Genomic DNA, 21,575 nt, shown 5'->3' with positions numbered 1-21,575 from the left:
TATTATTTGTGGTGTAGATGGAGATGTAGTGAAATGTAGAAAACATGTAGTTATTACTACTACTACTTATCATAAGGGGTTAAATATAGCTGTAGTCCAAATTTACACCTAATGAAATAGATTGATTTATTGCCTCTTGAAAATAAGATGCACAAATAATGAAGTGTTCAGTCGATTTCACTTCATAAAGCAGAGCATGTTTGATGAGCGTTGCCATTTGCTGAAAAGTTTTTATCCTCCCTTTTGTATCAGATAATATAGAAACATAGAAACAAGCAACAGATTTTTGGTTTGGTTTTAAAGCTTTTATTGTGAATAGGCAAATAAATATGTTGAAAACATATATGCCAACAGGTATACAACTCTGTTTTTAAAGCATAGCTAAATTATTTCATTTCAAAATAATTGCAAAAAGTAAAAAAAAATAAAAATAAATAAAAGAAGAATGCTTTTACAATGCATTTACATTTTCTTACTCTGGCATTGGAAGTTCGATCCAAGTCAGTTATGTTGGTGTCCACTTGTGTGGCTTTAGGTCATAAGGACCCTGTACACACATTGTGTGGAGCCTATACTGTCAATACAAAGTTTAATCATTTATAGTCATCACGTAATGTTGAATAAATAAAGCTAATAAATAAAACATAATAAATAATAATTTGTCAAATTGTTTAAAACACTTTTCATGGTAAAAAAGAAACAGAAGGCATATTCCCTTAGTCCATGTCATATTCAGAAAATAAAAAAATAATTCTTTCCTTGTCGATGTGGTGCTACCCTTAAAGGATAAATCTTTTGTACCTGTACCTTTTGCATCTTTCACCAGCAGATATAGTGCAGCTTTAAATAATAATAAAAAAAAGTTTTAAGGTGCATAATTGGACAACAATTAGCTTTAAGAGTAAATCCACCTTCCTAGGTGAAAAATACAGAGTAAAGATTCAACAGATTTAACCCTGGGTGCATTACTTCAGCGACAAGAAAAGGTACAGTTCAGTACCCCATTTCTGTGAACACATTGAAGAGGCTTTTGAGCAGGTCTAAGATGCGCTGATGGCCCTGCATGACTCGTACAGGTAATGGAAGAGAATGTCAGTCTCCCCAATCGCCTTGTTCTGTGCTTTGGTTTTATTCTGAAATAAGAATTGTAACACTATCATTAGCCATTTATGCTCAGAAACTGTGTTAGATACTCACAGACTTAAGTACATTTAGACCAGCCTACCTTATACATCTCTCCAGCTCTTTTGAGGTTCTGTGTGAAAGTGTTCAAGTGCTCCAGGTCAGTCTGTGTGGAGTTCTAAGAAAACAAATGGCAAATGTACGTTAAGTATGACTATAGGAAGACAATAATATGGGAGTCATTTTGCATGTATATATGCATTCATATATGTACATTTATGCAGTACTTACACAATGTGGTTCCAGGTCTCTAGCCACTCTGTGCAGATCAGGCTTCACCAGATGCAGGCGAGGATATTGGCGCTCCCCACCTTCACGAGACTGACCATCCAAAATGTGCTTGAGGTAGTAATCAAGGATTTTGACATTGACGCAGCAAACATCCCCGTCCTAGAGAAGTACGAATATGAGTTATGAATGCACGAATGGCTTGGTATCCGTGATAACTGAAATCGTTGCACTATGTCGTGCACTCACTTTTAATTTGTCGCTCGACATCACCGGAATCAGGCGAGTCTCATGGTCTCGGTCTTGCGCTTGCGCCTACATAACAGGAAAAAAAAAAGTTATTAATGCAAATCATTAAGTTTTGCACCCGTATTACAAATGTGACACATAACAATCCATTAACAATGAGCACAACCGGCATTGAAACTCACGTGTTTAGCCATAACCATGACGTTGTTCCAGGTCTCAGAATTGTCCAAAGGGCGCGAGCGCAAACGCGCAGGTCGGGCATCCGCGCTGAGAGCGCAGCAGCAGCACACCACCAGCACAGCAAACTGAGCGCAGTTCATCTTTCCCAAAACGTCGAGCACTCTTACAGATCAGATCACCTGAACAACAAGCTCCACCGTCCCTTTTCAGTGTCACACTGCTTGTGGTAAACAGCATAACCCAGTTGTTTATATAGCCCGCGCGCTGGCCTAGATCTAATCCAAACGTCACTGCGGTGATATCACTTCTCTGATTTGGGCGATTCCACACCTGCTCATGTTCATTTTTTTTTTTGCACCTATCAGCACATCTGACTCAGGTTAATTGGTATGGAAATCCGAACGCTATGATGGTCCAAGTTCCTGAAACGGGCAATCCAGGCAGAAGTTGCTAAACATTCTATTATTGCCGGTATTTTTAGTACCTGATTGGATATACTTCCGTTGAAATCCCCAATGATGACGTTAAAAAACCGAAAACGCCTGCTTCCATGCTAACTATTGCATGGTTATAATACAGGCCCTTTATTATATTTGCTGTTCAGCAGCTTGAGCAATCTTTCATTGATCGGTTGCCAAGAGACTTATGAGAGACGCTGTACTGGTGCTAAGAGAGCCATATAGGTTGTTTAAATAAGGAAAATAAATCAGACATGCAATTAAAAATATATATAAATTATGCTGATGCGCACTGCTGCCATGACGTAATTGCGACGTCGTAGGTCCCACTAATAAATCATAAAGAGTGTCTGTCCTACTATGGCTGAAACCCAAACAACTCAACAGTCCGTATATAAGTGTGTTATTTATAGCTTCCTCTAGAACACTATAAAGTTTCTATAGAATACAGAAAAAGCAAACTTTCCAGAGTATTTAAATTTTGATACTTGATAAGATAACCATATACTAACCATAATAAATCCCATGTATTTATTATGATATAATATCTATTTCTCATAATAACCGTAATAAATAGACTGGCCTTCGCAACATGTTTTCACAGTATTCAGAAGAACGCATTACTCGTCTATACATAAGACATGTGTGCAAACAGGTTTTTTCCACAGATGTGTGCAATAGGGCACATAAACGTCACTTCACTGTAACTTGAAAACAGATTGAGAAATGAATATGAATAAGTATAATGTATATACAATATTTATCTTATTCCTCTGTGCTTGTGCTTTTGTATTATTTATTTTTAGATTTTTATAACACAGGAGCTTTTTTCTTTTTCAAAAGACAATAATTTAATTAGAAATCAAAATACATAATATAAAATGTACCCATCAATATCATTTTTTTTATTTGAATCACATTTTTAAAAACCCTAAAAGATCATTATTGTATTATTTACATCATTAAAACCCTTGCTCATGGCTATTCTATATTGTAAGTATCAAAATATACTTTAAGACAAATAAAAAACATGGCAAATCTATAACTTATTTCCCTGAACTTTACATTATACATTAGCATAGGCCTGTAAGTAGATGACTGTGATTTTTGCAGCAGTATGAGCACCAAGATGATATTAACTCTTTCCCCAGAAGTCCTCTCTCCTCTTCTGCGCCCGGTCCAGAACCTGGGATGCCATGGAGCAGGAAGCTGCTGACTGGAATGAGATCTGGGACATCCTGTCATCCAAATCTAAAGGACAGTGGGTACAAACAGGTCAAAATGAGACAAAAACTTGAAAGTGTTTAGCTAGAAATACAGCAAGAGAGGATATATAAACCTTAAAGAGAGGGTATATAAAAGAGGGTATATAAACCTTAGCCAAGTGAGCATAAATTATAAATATAGTATAACATAGGTACTGTATAATGTGTTCGAAGATTAGTAACTAAATAGCAGACATGGAGCATGCAGGGTTAAAACAAATTCAATGCTTCCAGTATGTGCACCACATCAAAAGGTAAAGAATGACTGAACTAGGTTGCTGTGCACTCTGACAGACAGAGAAAATGTTGCTTCACATTTACCTTTTGTGATAAATGGCTGACATTGAGTCTTTTGTAAATGAACATGGAAATGTATCATAGATTAACACACTTTCATATGAATCATATTATTAGCCTGAGAATTTTACCGTTGTCAGATAGACAGTCACTGGAAGGGAAAGTAATCCTGTCTGGCCGATGTACTCCCAGGTCACCTACAAATAATGTGTTAATACAGACAAGAGAAATCGTTTGTTGCCATATTATAATATCAGTTACAGGGTATGTCTGATGAAATAATGATTATATAGCATGCAAACTGAATTTGTAATTCTGTGATTGCTAAAATGACAATATTTAAATATTTTTGATATATGACACAGCAAATTCATGAGAAATAAAACTCCGAAGCTGATATGCTAAAAGTTAAGCCATGAAACCGGAGAATAGATGGAGTAGGGATTGTACTACATTTCATCACAATTGGGACAGTTTTAAGTCACAGTTTAGCTCAATCAGGAAGCATAGGGGGTCACAGTTCTCCAAGATGAGCCCCAGTTGACCCTCAGTGGAAAAAACCACATCATTTCGTCACGTTAATGAAAAAAAAGAAGACAGAAAAAAAAAAAAAGCGTGGGGATGGGAGACTGACCTAAATTTTTCTCCTGATGCTGTTGGCGGTAACTTAACCTCACTTTTTTCCCGGACAGTAAATGACTCATTGTAACATTTATATGGCCATTATGTTGGTCGGGCTTTTGTACACACTCCATGCAGTGATACAAATAATAGGTGAAAATTTAGTGAAGAAAGATATTCGATTGGACTGTGAAATCATATAACGTACCATTATGCTGAAACTCTGGGTTCCTCAGTGTGCCTTGGATTCTGTTGGCATGTGATGGGGTATTGTCTATGAACCAAGCGCTGCTTGCTTTTTTGTGAGTTGTTTTTCTGGCTGGTTTCGGATCAGGTGAGTGTTCAGGAGAGTCCTCAGTCCATATGTCTTCTCTTAAGGGAAGTGGGTCTACGGTTGCCATCCCTGCCGCCAGAGGAGGACGAGACAAACTCACACCTTCAGTCTGTAGAATGAAGCAGAGTACTGATAAGCGTTACATGTGACAGCAAAACCACATAACCACTCATTGTAATGAAACTACATTTAAAGCTTCCCTTACTAGCTTACTATCTGCAAAAGCATATGAACAAATGCGTAGCTGAAAGCAACATCTTGCTTTCTATATTAGTGCAATTATTTTTCCACTTGTGTTTGTTCGTTCAATAAGACTATTAAGCTTCATGTTTATCTAGTTGACAAGAGAATTATAAAAAATGTTAGATTTTTTGATTACATTTTTGTAGAAGCTTAGTGCAATTACAGTACCTTGCTGGGTTTTTCTGGCACTGAGACACAAGTGAGGTGTCTGTAAGGTGAATGAGTTTTCCCAAGTGGTGGTTCACTACTCCTGAACGTCTTGGTATACTTAATCTTTGGAGGGGAGACCAGTATAGCACCACCTATTAGAAGAAACCTTTCATTAAAACTCAGTTTTGTCATAAATGTATTTATGTATTTATTTTTGTGTTTATACTGTAGATCAAACTGTAAATATATAAATGATGCATATAGGTTTAACCTCAGTCAATAACTTGTCATTATAAGCATTTAAACATTCTGGGGCAGCCTCTGTCACACTTTAAGAGACAAGTTGGGAGGAGAAAGTGTGCAAATTATTTCTTTTACCGTTCAACATTTTATTCACATGCAAAGTTACTTTAAATTAAAACGTATTTATTTCGTAGACGCTTTTATCCAACATGACATTACAAAGGTAGAAAAAAAAGAATGATGACTCATCATGCTATATTATGTTCTTCCGTTGCACTCATTACACAAGGTCATGGCATTTTCACCCTGATTACAAATAGTTTCCGAATAAGCTTCTGCTTTTTCCACCATGCATTGAAGTTTGTGGTCAATTTTTACGCTGGACTAGCTGCATTATTTAAATTGTATTGTTCTTTTTCCTATTTGAACGACCCCGTCGTCTGTTCGGCCTCTCTTTACATATTTGAACTGTGCCTGTTACTTAAACAATGCTTGAAATTTGATTATGTAGTATAAGCCAGCTGATGTCTCGTTTTAGTCAATTGAGAAAAGTTCCTGTCATTTGGTGTTTCCAACCACTGAAAGAAAAAGAAAAAACCCGGAATGAACTACGTTCATGCTTAAATCTGAACAATTCAGAATAAAGAAAGGTGATGTTCTGCTTTTAAAAAGTTATGATGTAATGAAAGTGAAACAATTTGGATCAAGGAAGCTGTTAAATATTTATGTATAGTAAAAGTGATTGACAGATCTATTAAAAACTTTCCAGGCCGCAGGCATTTGTTTCTTTATCTGTAAATCCCTACTGAAAACTTTAATTGAACTATTCCGTGCAGTCTTTTACAAACCTAAGATATCATAGACCATTTATTTTTATTGTATGCCATGTAATATATAGTAAAACAAGAACTAATCCTTATTTCAAGTATTCAAAACTGTCACTTGAAAATCTTATATATATATATAAATATATAAGCATGCAAGGAATATATGATATGAAATCAATTATTTGTCAAAGTAATATTAAGTAAACATCTGTTAAGTGATAATTTAGATCTTTAACATTTTGTTAAGGAATAATTCAGATCTTTCCTATTTCTCTAAGACTTAAAATATGTGGGGGGGAATATGATAAAAGTGACAGAAATTAAGTTTAGCAGATTTAATACCTGCTCTTCTGATGTATTCATTTGCACATATACAATCGCTGTGACTTTCAGGCTTTGTGGGTGCAAAAAATCAGTCTGTTTTTATTGACTACATCCACCCTGTATTTTGGTAAAGTCACTCTGAATAGATGCGTATTCACTAAGCTAAAGGTGCAAAATTAACAAGACGTGCTATTTGACTCATTCAAGTGATGCATTGTCTGTATAGACTGTTACTAAACCAGCTTAGACATTTTGTGTTGGTGTTTATTACGGTGTTATGATGTTTGAGGCCCAAATTCATCACAATTCATAGTAATCTATCAAGAGGTGCTACACCACCAACTAAAATAAAATAGAAAGTGTAATTAATATCTTATTATACAGCAATCATAAATCAGTCTGCATCAATCCATTTTCTAGGCAGCCATCTTCATTTTGTTTGTGATGTGGGGTTTAGGGAGGTTTTTAGACATGACATCTGTTTCTTTATTTATAGTTAGGCAACTCTGAGTGTACCTGGCTGATTAGAGTGAAAATTGTTGTGGCTTTCAACAGAATCAAATGAATTTATGTTTTATTTATAGTTTTTTTTTTTTTTAAATGTTTTATTTATGTACTATTTCTAAAAACCACACAATGTGTGAGAGCAAACAAGTGCATTTGTCACTTCCCAAAAGCACAGGGCTGTGGAGGCTCTCGTGTTCAACAATAACGCACATAATAGCTTGTTGAGTTGTAGCGCCCCCTTGTGGAAAGTCTGTATCTGCTAAACATGAGACAGTGCATGCATGAGTCAGTGGGCTAGAGGCAGAAAATTCTTGGTAGAGCTTCTCATCTAAAAATACATTTTAACATCTGATAGCAGTTTCCCTGTGCAGTAAAGCAGAATTTCCCACCTGCCATTTTGAACCATATCTAAGGAACCTGATATCTATTTTAACCTCCTAAGACCTGAGCTTGCATCTTAGATTTCTTCTACCTCTTTGGGGTTAGGAGGAACCAATATATATAATAACCAGATATTATCTTTGAACATGAAGCCACTTCTTTTGTGTACAACAGGAAAATGTGCACACAACCAAAAAATGTGATGTCCACGTATGTGGACGCCAGGTTGTAGGAGGTCAAGAACACAAAAATGTTGCCTGCAAAGTACAAATGTGATTTTATAAAACACCCATGACAATACAAAACTGTAAGACTCTAGAGGAAATACTGTAACATTATTTACAAAAAGAGGATAGGTTACTAATCATATAACTTAATTGCCTTAAAACAATGCCCACAACTTTACTGCAAGTATGTCATTTGTTCACAGAGAAAGCATGATTTGGAAAGTATTTCTCATTATAAACAATATAAGTCATGTCAATGAAGTGCTAAAGATGTGAAACCTTTGGGATTTACCAAAACGTGCGAGTTGGAGAACTTGAGCAGGTGTTCATACGTCAGCTATTCTGACAGCCTTGTTGTAGTCATGGTGAAAATATCTTATCGTCATGTAAAGAGATCTACTGTATGTCTAAAACCTGTCATGCCAGTCAAGTTATTTATGAAGTAATCTGAAGGCATTTTTCCCCCTCTGTTTACTGCAAAAAGCCTGGTGCTGTTAAAGTTAAGTACAGATAATGAGTTAGATACAAACTACTGCTCTACAATTAAAGCACTGTATAGTCTAACCTGTTTTATAATCACACACAGAGTTCCTCCTGCAAAAACTATGACCACATACAAACTCCGGCAGATACTTTACACTACACTCAACTTCTCCTGCACTTGATTTCGCACTTATCTTTACAGGCTTGGAAGTGTGAGGTGACAGAAATGATTAATTATTATGTAGCCACAACGATGTTTGACCTCTTCTGAGCCACGATTTCCCCATCCCCACAGTAGCAGTCCTGATGCACACCTCTAAGTTTAGTTCTCCTAAATGTAGGACTTCTACAACATTTTCATGCATTCTAATGCCCCTGGTATGGAGCTGCTGGTTATCCCGAGTACTACACTGGCTGCTGTAGTAGGCAGACTTTACAATTTCAGACTACAAAACAAAAATGTTTCCAGGTTTGAGAATGGTACATGTGTGTGAGTTGATTGTGGTTTTTGCTGGTTACCAGTCGCAGGGGTGGTGCGATCATGATGAGTCCTCTGTGTAGCCGGCATTATTTTAAGTCTGGGAGTAGGTACCCTGCCATCATCACTGGAGTTTCCTGACTCTTCTGCATCTGGAGGGTGCTCAGTTTCTGCCCCAATGTCCCTGCATGAAGTCATATATATTTATATAGAGAAATATTCATATAATGCATATTTTATATACATTTTAGGGTTTTCCACTGTTGCATAGGATAATACCCTTTACACAACAATTATAAAATTGTGGAAAAGAAATTGATAGGAAATTCTAAAAAAGTGAATGATTTAAAGCTTACTCTTCCTTGTTGTCTTCTGAACGCCCATTTCTATTTCCTTCCCCACTGATCTCCTCTGGCTGCTCTTTCCTCCGCTGCTTTATCTCAGCCATGCCCCTCTCACAAGGATTTACTTCCTCATCCCATGCCTTTCTCCTCTGTCCAGGAAGGGTGGGGCTGCTGGGAAGCTCTTCCTCTTTGCCAGAGATTTTCCTACTTGCGACCAAGGACACGGAAGCGCTGGGGCTACAGCTCTCCCTGACACTAACAGCACATACAGGACACATTCAGAAAAGATAACATCGCCGCTCGTAAATAAAGTGATTGATAAGAAGAGCTGCTATAAACTGAGCAATGAGTTACAATATTTAGGTTACAGTGTTCAGGAATAGGTAGGGCTATCACACTGCAGTAAAACTGTGAAACCATCAGTTATGAGAAGTTTATGTATGTAATTATATACAGTGCAGGGGCAGGGAAGAAGGAAATCGACAGCACTGAAAGGTGGGCATGAGCGACACAGACATTGTCAGTGCAAAATGTAGGAGGTATTCATCTAGTGTTGGAAGTAGCCCAATAGTCAAGAGGAAATTTTCTTTCTCTTTAAATCTGACTTTAATATCCAACAAAATGCATCAGAATTCTGATGGACGTGAAGGATGCTTCTCAAGTTCCACCGTTTTGCTTTCTGCACTGATGCGAAACTTCTCAAATGTCTCAACTGCTTATGGGTAAGGACTATGACTGAATAGTAACCTAGGATTTCAGCCATTTATCATGCCTGTGATGCTATTCAATTGGATTCAATCTGTTCTATTGCCCCCTTTCAGAAAATGCTTCAGTTGCTATGGTTACACTCGCCAATTTTAGGGAAGAGATTTAGGTTTTGTAAAGTCTAATATAACTGAAGTCAGTCTCAGTGTACCTGGCCAGGTCCAGGGCCTCGATGATGGGACTGCTGGTGGAATGAATGTCATCATCAGTGAGTGTGGAGGGAGAAGAACCACTAGATGCTTCCCATAAGCAGTTCTGCTCTGACAGGATCTGGCTCAGGTGCTGTCGGGAGAAGTGAGTTCCCCAGGCCCTCTTTCTATATGCTTCTGCTTTCTCACGCAACTCACGCACCTAACAGAGCACAGGCATAGATATTTACAATTCAACCCAAAACAGTCTGCACAGAGTGCAAAAGCATCTATATATATTGACAATAAATATAACCGATCACTTTCTTATATGCATATATATCTGTCTAAAAAGCTGTGTGTAAACCAGATCGGTTTGGTCGGTAAAGCAGGCAGAGAGTAATGCGTGTTGACTCAAATGGAAATTTTGTCATATACAAATGATTTCACTGGAGGTGTCCTAGTAAAAAAAGCAAGCATTTATAACAATATTTCATTGCTATGGTGTCAGTTTTGATTTCTAAAGAAAGCCGGGTATAATGAATTAGATTACATGCATTAAACCAACCAGAATGGATGCGATGACAATTTTAACAGAATCCAAAAAGTGTAGCATACACAGTATTGCAAACAGACACTCAAAAAAAAAAAAAAGAATATGAATGACGTATGGGTTTAGGAGGTTTACAGAAATGCTGAATGCTGAGATGAGAATTAAACTCATTTTAAGTTATGAAGTTTGTTCATGTAACCAATGCATGGAATCCAATTTACACATAATAAACTAAACTAAAATAAAAAAAAATAGTCACTTTTTGGAAGTAATCACAATGCAATGTTGTAATTCCTGTAGATTAAACAAAAAAAACCCAGCAAAACCACATGCAGCTAGAAGTTCTGTGGAAAGAAGGCTGCGTATCTGTTAACTTGCTGACTCATTAACAGTGAAAGTCTCATTTTCACATACATGCACATTTCTGTTGTTAAGTACACAAGTAACAAAATGATATCATCAGGTCTTATCGTAGCTCGGATCGGATGAGAGGGTGTGCAGCACACACATTACTAAAACTGAAAAAAACTGGAGATGAATGACCTTATATAACTCCATTTTTAGTAACTCACTTAGCTTGACAAAAATAGAAACAGGCCACATTAGGATTTCACCGTCAGTTACTTGTAATTGAGGGGTAACATTACATGTTAACATGTGACTCGTTAGGATTCATATGCCGTTTGTCAATGTGTGACAGTCTAGGAAAGCTGTTGATTATTGATAAATTATTTGTGACAAAGAAGAAGATCTTTAAAACATTACACATTGTTTAATTGTCTGAAACTACTATGAAAGACAAGATTTTCATATACTTTATAACCCAACATCTGTACCCATAAGGGCAAAGGGCACAAGGGTGATGAACTGAACACTTGTGCAATTGCTTCTGGTAACTTTTGTTTTGTTCTGAACTTTGGAACTGAGCCTCTGTATTGTGGGCCAACAGAAAGAAAGTGAAGGGACTGTGGCATCATTGGTGTGTAAAAAATGAGGTTCTCCTTCTTAAGTAGTGGTCACTTTAGTCTTTTGCCTCGTTGCTGCACATCTGGGTGAAGAATCAGTCATATTTTCCACCAACGTTCACTGTTATTTCTTTGCACCTGGTAGAATTTTCCTCAAGCAGTGTTGATACTCAGTAAAACACTTAAGAGTTCTTCAACCTTAAGGGTTGTATGTAGAACCATATAATAGAGGTATTTCCTTTCAGAGAGGGCTCCAAGAACAACCCTGTCTGTCCTACTGCTTAGGCCATAGTTTTTCCGTGATACTCAGAATCTATGATATTAGACAATATTGGATGTTTTTCATACAGATAAAATGCATTTTTTAAGTGGAAGGATTTCCTAGGCTGCCACACAAACTGATCAGTGGTAATAATGCCTAAGAAAATGGATGCAGTTATTAGTGGTAAGTAGTGCTTATGCAGAAGGGTGAAGCAATGGGACATTGCTTGTTCACACTGCTGGTTAGTTACACCGTTAAAGCTGTAGCTTGAGATGTTTGAAGGTAGTGGGGCAGGGAATGAGCAGAGAGATTGTGTTTTGGTGAGCTACAAGTGAATCCTGCTATTAATGAGATTTGTTTTTTATCCTTTTCTCTCTCCTTGAGTGTGTGTTAGTGTGTGTATGTGGCCATGACCTGAGCAAAGCGGAAAGCACCAAGTGAGCTGGAAAGCTGCCAAAAGTGCTTCAGGGTCATGCATGATGTTACTTGGTCTTGGTCTGCTGGGTTTTTGAGCAGTGTAAAGCCAACTTTGTTACAATATGATTTTCCAATTGTAGCCACTTGGTTTTATTTTCATAAAATGTTTATGGCTATCTTAAAACCAGATGAAATATACCTGCTTCACTGGATTTTGGACAAACCTTCATGAGCACCATTACAATGGTGGGAAACACTGGACTTGGAGCTGAAAAAACACTTTGGATTTAAGACGCTTTTGATTTGGGATTTACTTGGAATACTCTTACAAATTTGGATTATTGGATTACATGCTCTTATACATGCAAAATGATGGCACCAGCAAATCGCACAGCCTTGAGCACATTTTTGTACAGAAAATGTGAAGGCACCGGAGACCAGAGCAACAAAAGAGACAATAAAACAGTAGGCAGATCATTTACCTCGTGATACCATTCGTGACCCTGTAAGATCGAGGACATAAATCAGTGATTAGAAAAACCATGAAGTCAACATCTGCTAGCATCTGAAACATACTCTCATTTCTCCATAGCTTCGGCCTTCTTCTTTTTTCTTCTTTCACTACTGTTATAGGAAAATAACTGTCAGGAACAGCTGGACAGTTCCCTGTTAGGCCCGGAGAGGGCTCTGGCAGGTGAACCTTGGAAGCCTGCTTCTTTGTGTGTATTGTGTGCCACACCTTTCCCATTGTTCTCCTACCCTTTGGGTCACCTGTTCCCAATTAACCATAATGTGTAGCCCTTTAAATAGGGATCCTTGTGTACCTGTCTTTGTTGGTCATTGTTTCATGTACTATGTCCTGGTTAAAGTCATGTCTTAGTTTATGTTAAAGGTTTTGTTTGTTTCAGTTTAGTTAGTGTTATGTTAGTCTATGTGATTAGGTCAGTCTTCCCCATGTCTGTCTGTCTGTGTGAATAAAAGCTGTGCTTCTTGGAATCCTGCATATGGGTCTGTCTCCATGGCGTGCCGGCGCACGCACCACCGCGGAGGTCCAGGTTCGAGCCCTGCACAGGGTGGGGGCCCCCAGACATGACAATAACCAAAGGTGATGCAGTCTGAAGTTACAGTTCCCAGGTTTTCTTATGAAGCTTATTTCCTTAACAGCATACCCTGAAGTGTTATTTCTCTTATACCACAGCAAATTAATATAATGAAGTTTTTTCTCGCTGTCCTGTCATGAAGAAACCAGAAAACGCAAAGTCTGAGGACTATGTCATTAACTGTTACAAAGCGCTGACACTGGAGAATCCTTATCCATATATGTTAAATAATCATCTCTGTACAGAAAGCTTCACCATTTCAATTATCAGATGCTTCCCTTGTTAAGTAGCAACACATTTTTAATCGTTTTATTATTAGCCATAGATTACGTGGAGTGTCCACTATACAGGTCCCTGTGAATTAGTTATTACTATAGAAACGACAGCATATTTGAACAAGCACATTAATATATAATTTGAAATAGAGCAGGCACCTTCATCAGATTTGCTGCTATGCAAAATTAATCAACACCTTGTGACCAATCACTTTAAAGAATTCCTTAGCACACTGATATTAACAGAAATGACGACAGATGGTTTTGCAGAAAATATAATAGTATTAGAGTAAGGGTGAGGGATAAAAGGTTAGTCATCTTACCTCCTCTCCTACAGTCCTGACCCTGACCCAGGCACCATCTCTGTAGCTGTATTGAAGGGGAGAGCGGAAGTTTGAGCTATATTCAGTCTTCAACTTCCTGCAATAGGTGAAAAGATAATATTTGTGTAATATATTGTGTAGTATTCTGTGAATGTTTGTGATCATTATATCGCATGACCTTATCCCATTATATCATTCGATCATATGTATTGTCTGATCAAAAGGCAACCTTACACACACCTCACCACTTTGGGTGAAACCGATTTCTGGGCTTGTGGTGTCTCCGGTTTCTGCCCTAAAGGCTGTGGCTCTGAATGATGAGTTTTCTCTTTGGGGCTTGACTTCCTGCTGAGGCGCTGATGCCGTTCTTTCTTCTTCTTATTCTGTCATTAGCGCAATGTAAAACGTACAAAAGAGGAAGAAGGAAGAAAACTGTATTATCTCTATTACTTATTGTGTATGAAATCAACTCCTAGCAAATGCTTACTATACTATAAACCCCAGTACCTGCTCTGGGGACATATTCTCCATTTTGAGAGGTAAAACTTCATTTAGTTCTATGTCTCTTCGTAAGCGTGGGCCTCTGGGTGGAGGGGATCCTTTAAAGCTTCTATTGTATTCAGTCTCCATTACTACTGGATTTGACTTAAAAGGTGGGATTGACCTGTTGCTGGAGTACAATATCTAGGACAGACGACAGAAATAAAGTAGAATATAGAAATAGATGCATTTGTTTTTAGCCTAGAAATGTGCTTAGGGTCATTATTAAGAAACATTAACACTTCCTAAGATGACGAGTCACCAGGTTATTACAGTTTTCCAGTACTGGTTATGCGGTAAATGCTGCCATCTAGTGGCTCCATCTAAGAGTTGTTTTTCTTCTTGAACAGAGGCGTTTTAACAAAGAATGTCTAATTTGACAATGATGTGGTTATCAAGAACTGAAAGGCAGTTACAGTATATGTTATGTGCTGTGCGGATACCTCTTGGGCAGTGAGAAGAGGTGATTCAGCTGCTGGATTTTTCCAATGAAACTGTCTCTGATACTCTGAGTTCTGACGGCCATTCCTCTGGCACTCTGACTTTAGGCCTGCCTTCTTCCTCAGTACATGGTTAACCTGTGGAACAGCATACCAAACGTATCTAACTTAACATACAGTACACTAAGCATTCCGGTGCACCAAGTAACATTTGCACAGGTTTAAGGTCCACAATAACTCTGAGCAACATAAAGCTGTTACTAGACATAAAGATTATTGCATTTAAACTGATATGTCTGACATACAGATACAGACAGACTGTTGATAACCTTTGTTTCAACTTTTACATTAGTGCAAGTAACTGATAATAATGCTTTCCCCTCTTTCTGCTAAACTACAAGTCAAAATAGTGCTCACCCCATCTGCTGGCTGTTTTTGTGTCTCCTGGTCAGCAGAGGCTTTGGTCAGATGACCAGATGAACTTACTTTCTGGACCGGAGTTGTTTTTGAGGCTCTTGTTGGTTTGGCTGTTCTTGGGGCTAGAGGTGTTTCTACATTCTCTACGCTGCCTGCTTGTTCTATAGAGACCTCGGCTGGAGGGGAAGTGGGCCGAGTTGTAATCTGCCTCCTGGCTAAAACACCTGGAGCTCCCCACTGGAGGGATGTGGATACTTGAGGTGGGTTCAAGGGGGCTCTCTTCTTGGATTGAAACTGGGGTTCTTTGTGAATTCCTTTAGGCAAAGAGAAAACATTTACGATTACATTAATGGCATTTGGCACATTCCCTTATACAGAGGTGCTTTTAACATCTCTAACAAAGAGCACATAGATATTAGTTGACTAGGTCACAGACTAAGTATACCATCAGTCTAAAACTGGGAGGAAATATAGCATGAAGGACTTGTGTTAGATAAGTATTTCAAGAAGAGAGATGTCTTTATACTTCAAAACAGGAGACAATAATATTTAAATACAAATGATGACAATACAATGATTTGTCCTTTTGGTACTTTGGACAAAAACAATAATCTGTGCTTTGCTGCTTTGGCGAAGATCTTTCCAATTCTGGTTCTATATTTCATAACACATTTCTTAAGGAATGGTCCATCAGAATTGAAACTGGCTCATTAACTAGTCATCATCATGAGCTTAAAAAAATCCTCATGTTCTAAAATAAATGTTCTCTCATTAGTTTGTCATTAGCAAGTCTATCAATACACTGCTTTTTATACACGGAAGCACACTTATGCTTTATTGAAAAGGGCTTTAGACATATTCACTGGCTTATGCCTGGGTGTCAGTTATGAGTCTAATGCTTAACTCTTCTTATAAAACACATAGCTGCTGTTCTAAAATCTGACTGGTTGAGACGTGTCCGAAGCTGCTGTTAAATTTCGATATAAATGCCTGTGTCCCAGTCACAATAAATTAATTCTGTATTAATGTGCCAGCTATTAAACTAATAGTCATTGTTCTGTCCATAGACTACTCTGTCTGTTATGTTGCTTAGCAACCAAGCTAGTTTACCTTACAGACTACACACAATGGTGGTAAGATTCTGTTATCACAGGATTTGTGTGTGTGTTTTATAAGAGCATGCCTAAGAGACACTGATCAGGCATAACATTATGACCACCTGCGTAATATTGGTGTTGGTCCCCCTTTTGCTGCCAAAACACCCCTGACCCGTCATGCACTGTGTATTCTGACACCTTTCTATCAGAACCAGCATTAACTTCTTCAGCAATATGAGCAACAGTAGCTCGTCTGTTGGATCGGATCACACGGGCCAGTCTTCGCTCCCCACGTGCATCACTGAGATACTGACCACTGCAGACCGGGAACACCCCACAAGAGCTGCAGTTTTAGAGATGCTCTGATCCAGTGGTCTAGCCATCACAATTTGGCCCTTGTCAAACTCGCTCAAATCATTACTCTTGCCCATTTTTCCTGCTTCTAACACATCAACTTTGAGGACAAAATGTTCACTTGCTGCCTAATATATCCCACCCACTAACAGGTGCCATGATGAGGAGATAATCAGGGTTATTCACTTCCTGTCACTGCTCATAATGCTATGCCTGATCGGTGAACTCTTACCCATGATGAATTTAGTGTAACACATGCCCTATCATGGCTTATTCATTTGTTTAAATCAGAATTGTGGTTATTTCAATAAAAAGCATCATTATTAATTAAGTGTACTGCATTAGTGAAAGTGTGCATGACAGTATGAGTACGCACATTTCCACATTTAATTTTACAGCTCTGTTTGTCTGTATGGAAATTGTGTACAGACTTTATAAGGCCCAAATTGTGAGCACCCGGCTTTTATAATCCAGGCCCCTGGGGTGCTTTTAATTTCTTTAATTGCAGTTTCCTCATTTCCTTTCTTCACATCTTTGCTCCTCCATCAGAGGATGCAATGAAAGGAACGAGAACAGAGGGATCAAAGGTATTTGCCAGATAAGATGCACTTGTTCACTGAAGCGTCTGTTTAAATTGGCATGACTTAATGATGGCTTGTTGCACAGCTGTGTCACCTGAGCAGAACATCTGCATACTGTGTGATTACATACTGAATTAACATTAATCAGGACATTATGCATTCAAACACATCAGAATTAGCTTTTATCCAAGGATTTTAAAGTGATCCAATTGTTATATATTTATTGACTATTAAAAGTAATTAATCTATTCATTTATTATCATAAAATTAAGCAGTTTAAGTCTCAACTATTGCTCGCAAGGTTGTGAGTTTAAATCCTGCTACCACCTAGCTACTACTGCTGGGTGTTTGAGCAGGGTTCTTATGAATTTTGAGAATCTGCTCTAAAGGCATGACTGTGTCTGACACCAAGGTCCAGACCTCTGTCAATTCAGAAGGTGATGTTTATGTGCATCTCAAGTTGTCAAATTCAATATGACGAACAGAGACGTCCTAAAAAAGCGGTGGCAGAAAATTCCAAGCAGATATAATTGGTTCTCAACTGAAATCAGAGCAGTTGAGAAGGACACTTGGGAGGTTTGTCCACAGACCTAACCTAATCTATGTTATACTGTCATCTAAAAGTATTGAATAAATGTAGCCATATCCACTCAATAGGGTATTGCCAAAGGTTTTGGGACACCCCTCCAAATCATTGAATTTAGGTGTTGTTTATCAGGGTTTGGGCTTGGACCCTTAGTTGCAGTGAAAGGAACTCTTAATGCCTCAGCATACCAAGACATCTTGGACAATTTCATGCTCCCAACTTTCTGGGAACAGTTTGGGGATGGCCCCTTCCTGTTCCAACATGACTGCACACCAGTGCACAAAGCAAGGTCCATAAAGACATGGATGTAGCTTTGGTGTAGCTGAACTTGACTGGCCTGCACAGAATCCTGACCTCAACCTGATAGAACACCTTTGGGATGAATTAGAGCGGAGACTGTGAGCCATTCCAAAACTGGAACATCTGCCTTTACATGCACATGAATGTAATATGGAGTTGGCCCACCCTTTGCAGCTATAACAGCTTCAGCTCTCCTGGGAAGGATTTCCACAAGGTTTAGGAGTGTGTTTATAGGAATCTTTGACCATTCCTCTAATATCGCATTTGTGAGGTCAGGCAATGATGCTGGACGAGAAGGTCTGGCTCGCAGTCTCCGCTCTAATTCATCCCAAAGATGTTCTATCGGAATGAGGTCAGTTCCTCCACACCAAACTCGCTCATCCATGTCTTTATGGACCTTGCTTTGTGCACTGGTGTGCAGTCATGTTGGAACAGGAAGGGGTCATCAACAAACTGTTCCCACAAAGTTGGGAGCATGAAATTGTCCAAAATGTCTTGGTATGCTGAAGCATTAAATGTTCCTTTCACTGGAACTAAGGATCCAAGCCCAACCCCTGAAAAACAACACCTGAATTCCATGATTTGGAGGGATATCCCAAAGCATTTGGCAATATGGTGTTAAGTAAATGACGCATAATGGATATTCACAACATTTCGGCATTGTGAACCTGTTGATACTGGATAAGGAGGATACAGAATACCCAGAATACATAAGGAATAGGGAGTAGGTTATGATCCAGACATTGTTAGGGACAGAGAGGAGTGGTTCAGTGGTGTGTGATGTCTCACCCAGCTGGTCAGAGCGCAGTCCAGCCAATCGCATTGCTCTCTGTGGTGACGCGCCTCTCACTCGCCTCGCCTTGTGTTTACTCTGATGCCTGCTGATGCCCTGTGTAGTGTTAGAAACACAAAAGTAACAGCTCAGTACTGAACTGCTCGACATGACTACACTGCTTCTACTAAACGGTGTTGAACCTGATTAACCCACACCTGGCGCAGTACAGGGGGATTTTTTTGTGTCACGAGCTTTAATCCATATTTAGCCTAACTCAACTACTTAAAAGATTTTCTAGAAGCTTCCTTATTTGCGTGCCAGCGCCTGAGCATTAGCTTCAAGAATATTTTGTTGTTGTGGCAATGCATTGTTGTTATTACAACATGCACTGTAAACAGAAAACGAAGTACAGCACGATAGCCATGTTTGTGCATGATGGAAATCTCTCCAGTGTTTACTATATAAAACACGCGGATTTAAAAAAAAAACAATAAAATATCTACGAAAGCAATAAGCAATATTAACTACTTTACCCCTCATGGACTCACTCCAGTTTATTTGGATCAGACAAAACCGAAACCAACCGCAGGCTCATGAGCTTTAGAGCTTTTACTTTAAACCCAGTGACGTAAAATGAGCAAGTTCCGCTTGCAGCTTGTGTCTGCACTCTGCACGTAATTTCCGCTCACTGCGTTTAAATGAAGGAACTGACCTACCTTGAAATGGACAGTCATTTTAACTCTGATGAGGACTTCTTTTTCAAGCTTAAAGCAAAGCAGGCGTTGTGTTCATAAATCTGGTGGAGTACACGCTGTCTATCTGGGCGAGGCGCGAGAGACTTGGGTTACAGTTAGGACGCTGGTCGCCATAGTGACGGTTGGGGCGTCCATTGATACGCGCATGTGCACTACAGGGACACCTAATCCTATTGTGTACAGCGTCTTAAATTCACATGCATTAACACAAGAATTACAATCAATTTCAAAGCAACATAGCTATTGGCATGGGTTAAACTTGAATTAAAAAAACAGGAAAGCCTTAGGCTACTGTCATCAGTGTGGGAGCAGTGCTGTTTAATGCATGTTATTATACACAGATCAGGCATTATTTATGACCACCTGCCTAATATTGTGTTGGTCCCCCTGACCCATCATGCACTGTGTATTCTGACACCTTTCTATCAGAACCAGCATTAACTTCTTCAGCAATTTGAGCAACAGTAGCTCGTCTGTTGGATCGGATCACACGGGCCAGTCTTCACTCCCCACGTGCATCAGTGAGCCTTGGCCACCCATGACCTTGTCGTCGATTCACCACTGTTCCTTCCTCGGATCACTTTTGATAGATACTGACCACTGCAGACCGGGAACACCCCACAAGTGCTGTAGTTTTGGAGATGCTCTGATCCAGTGGTCTAGCCATCACAATTTGGCCCTTGTCAAACTCTCTCAAATCTTTACGCTTGTCCATTTTTCCTGCTTCTAACACATCAACTTTGAGGACAAAATGTTCACTTGCTGCCTAATATATCCCACCCACTAACAGGTGCCATGATGAGGAGCTAATCAGTGTTATTCACTTCACCTGTTAGTGCTCATAATGTTCAGGCTGATCGGTATATGAGCTATTAAAGGAAAGCCATGGTAATATGAGTAGGACAGTGGCTTAGGTTTGCTTTCACAATCATAGTGTAAGTAAAAGCAACACTAAACAGTTAAAAACACACTGCAGTATGTGTACTGGGGGTGTTCACTGATGTTTGTGCAGTAGGGGATTAAACAGCAGGGCTGTTACACCAGTTAAACATACAGAGTGTTGTTCAGGGACCGTGTTTTATCCAGAACGTGGTAATGTAGTGGTCTAGATAACAGGAGGGCATTACTAGTGCAGTTACTTCTGCATTTAATAGGAGAAAGCTATCCAGCAATCTCAAAAGGAATGGCAAGAATGCAGATGTATATAATAGAGAAACTAGTACAACGTGCTGTAAACAAATCAACCGTCATAAGTGTCCAGATTTAATAAGTGGTATTTTCTCAGAACATTACAATCATAGCAGTCAAGTGTTGACACTTGTAAAGTATAATGAATGCAAATTCATTCAAACTTTCATTAATTCATTCAATGTCAGTAGCCAGTGGTAGCACAATGAACACACCCATACCCTCACATATAAGATATGGGGGTGGATGACATAATTGGCAGAGAATTTTACTTTCGGTTATGCTTAGTCGATAATCAGGTTTCTCATGTTAGGACGCCTTCAGAAACATCTTACACCTGACGTGACTCACACAGAGCTTCACACTTATAGATGATCTTGTTTTTAAGGAGCCTCTAACTCGCATCACATCTGCCTTCAGACGCTCCAATATACGTCTCTTGATGAAGATGAGATTTTACCTATTCAAAGGGAATTGTTTACCCTGCTAATTAGCAGCAAGTAATTAGAGTGAAAATGCTTTAGAAGTGTATTGGCTGTCTCCAGGCAACAAAAGCTTTGATATACTGATGATGATACTTAGATAAACCTGAAGGACAGGTTGCTGTCTCACTACGCTGATAAATGTAAACACGAGAGCCGCACTATTTCAAAACGGGAATCCGTCATTGCACTAAATCCCATATAATGAATGAGTGTACACTTGTGTGTGATTAACAGTGCTTTGCGTATGA

The 21,575-nt window shown here is 38.8% G+C and overlaps 2 protein-coding genes across 8 annotated transcripts; both read right to left on the bottom strand.

Annotated features, from left to right (window-relative positions):
- Positions 1 to 299: 299 nt before the first annotated feature.
- On the bottom strand, positions 300 to 2,090 carry il22 (interleukin 22). The gene is made up of 5 exons (XM_058417641.1): positions 1,842 to 2,090; positions 1,660 to 1,725; positions 1,414 to 1,572; positions 1,226 to 1,300; positions 300 to 1,133 (listed from the first exon to the last, which is right to left on the bottom strand). Exons 1-5 carry the CDS (start codon positions 1,977 to 1,979, stop codon positions 1,041 to 1,043), a joined length of 531 nt encoding a protein of 176 aa, XP_058273624.1. The 5' UTR covers positions 1,980 to 2,090; the 3' UTR covers positions 300 to 1,040.
- Positions 2,091 to 3,169: 1,079 nt separating this feature from the next.
- On the bottom strand, positions 3,170 to 19,753 carry mdm1 (Mdm1 nuclear protein). 7 transcript variants are annotated; one of them, XM_058417634.1, is made up of 15 exons: positions 19,616 to 19,753; positions 18,914 to 19,013; positions 15,207 to 15,520; positions 14,793 to 14,927; positions 14,317 to 14,493; positions 14,050 to 14,192; positions 13,810 to 13,906; positions 12,594 to 12,614; positions 9,938 to 10,137; positions 9,034 to 9,276; positions 8,719 to 8,861; positions 5,226 to 5,359; positions 4,689 to 4,923; positions 3,991 to 4,056; positions 3,170 to 3,548 (listed from the first exon to the last, which is right to left on the bottom strand). In XM_058417634.1, exons 1-15 carry the CDS (start codon positions 19,631 to 19,633, stop codon positions 3,433 to 3,435), a joined length of 2,142 nt encoding a protein of 713 aa, XP_058273617.1. In that variant the 5' UTR covers positions 19,634 to 19,753; the 3' UTR covers positions 3,170 to 3,432. The 7 variants fall into 7 exon arrangements, with proteins under 7 accessions (XP_058273617.1, XP_058273619.1, XP_058273620.1 ...); XM_058417636.1 differs by having other exon boundaries at positions 13,810 to 13,855; XM_058417638.1 differs by lacking the exon at positions 19,616 to 19,753 and adding an exon at positions 19,433 to 19,553 and having other exon boundaries at positions 3,171 to 3,548.
- Between the last annotated feature and the right edge of the window lie 1,822 nt (positions 19,754 to 21,575).

The sequence above is a fragment of the Hemibagrus wyckioides genome, linkage group LG19, assembly GCF_019097595.1.
Source record: "Hemibagrus wyckioides isolate EC202008001 linkage group LG19, SWU_Hwy_1.0, whole genome shotgun sequence".
NCBI classification, from domain to species: Eukaryota; Metazoa; Chordata; class Actinopteri; order Siluriformes; family Bagridae; genus Hemibagrus; species Hemibagrus wyckioides.
The sequence above is the reverse complement of the archived record's forward strand: the minus strand, read 5'-3'. Positions and strand labels throughout refer to the sequence as shown.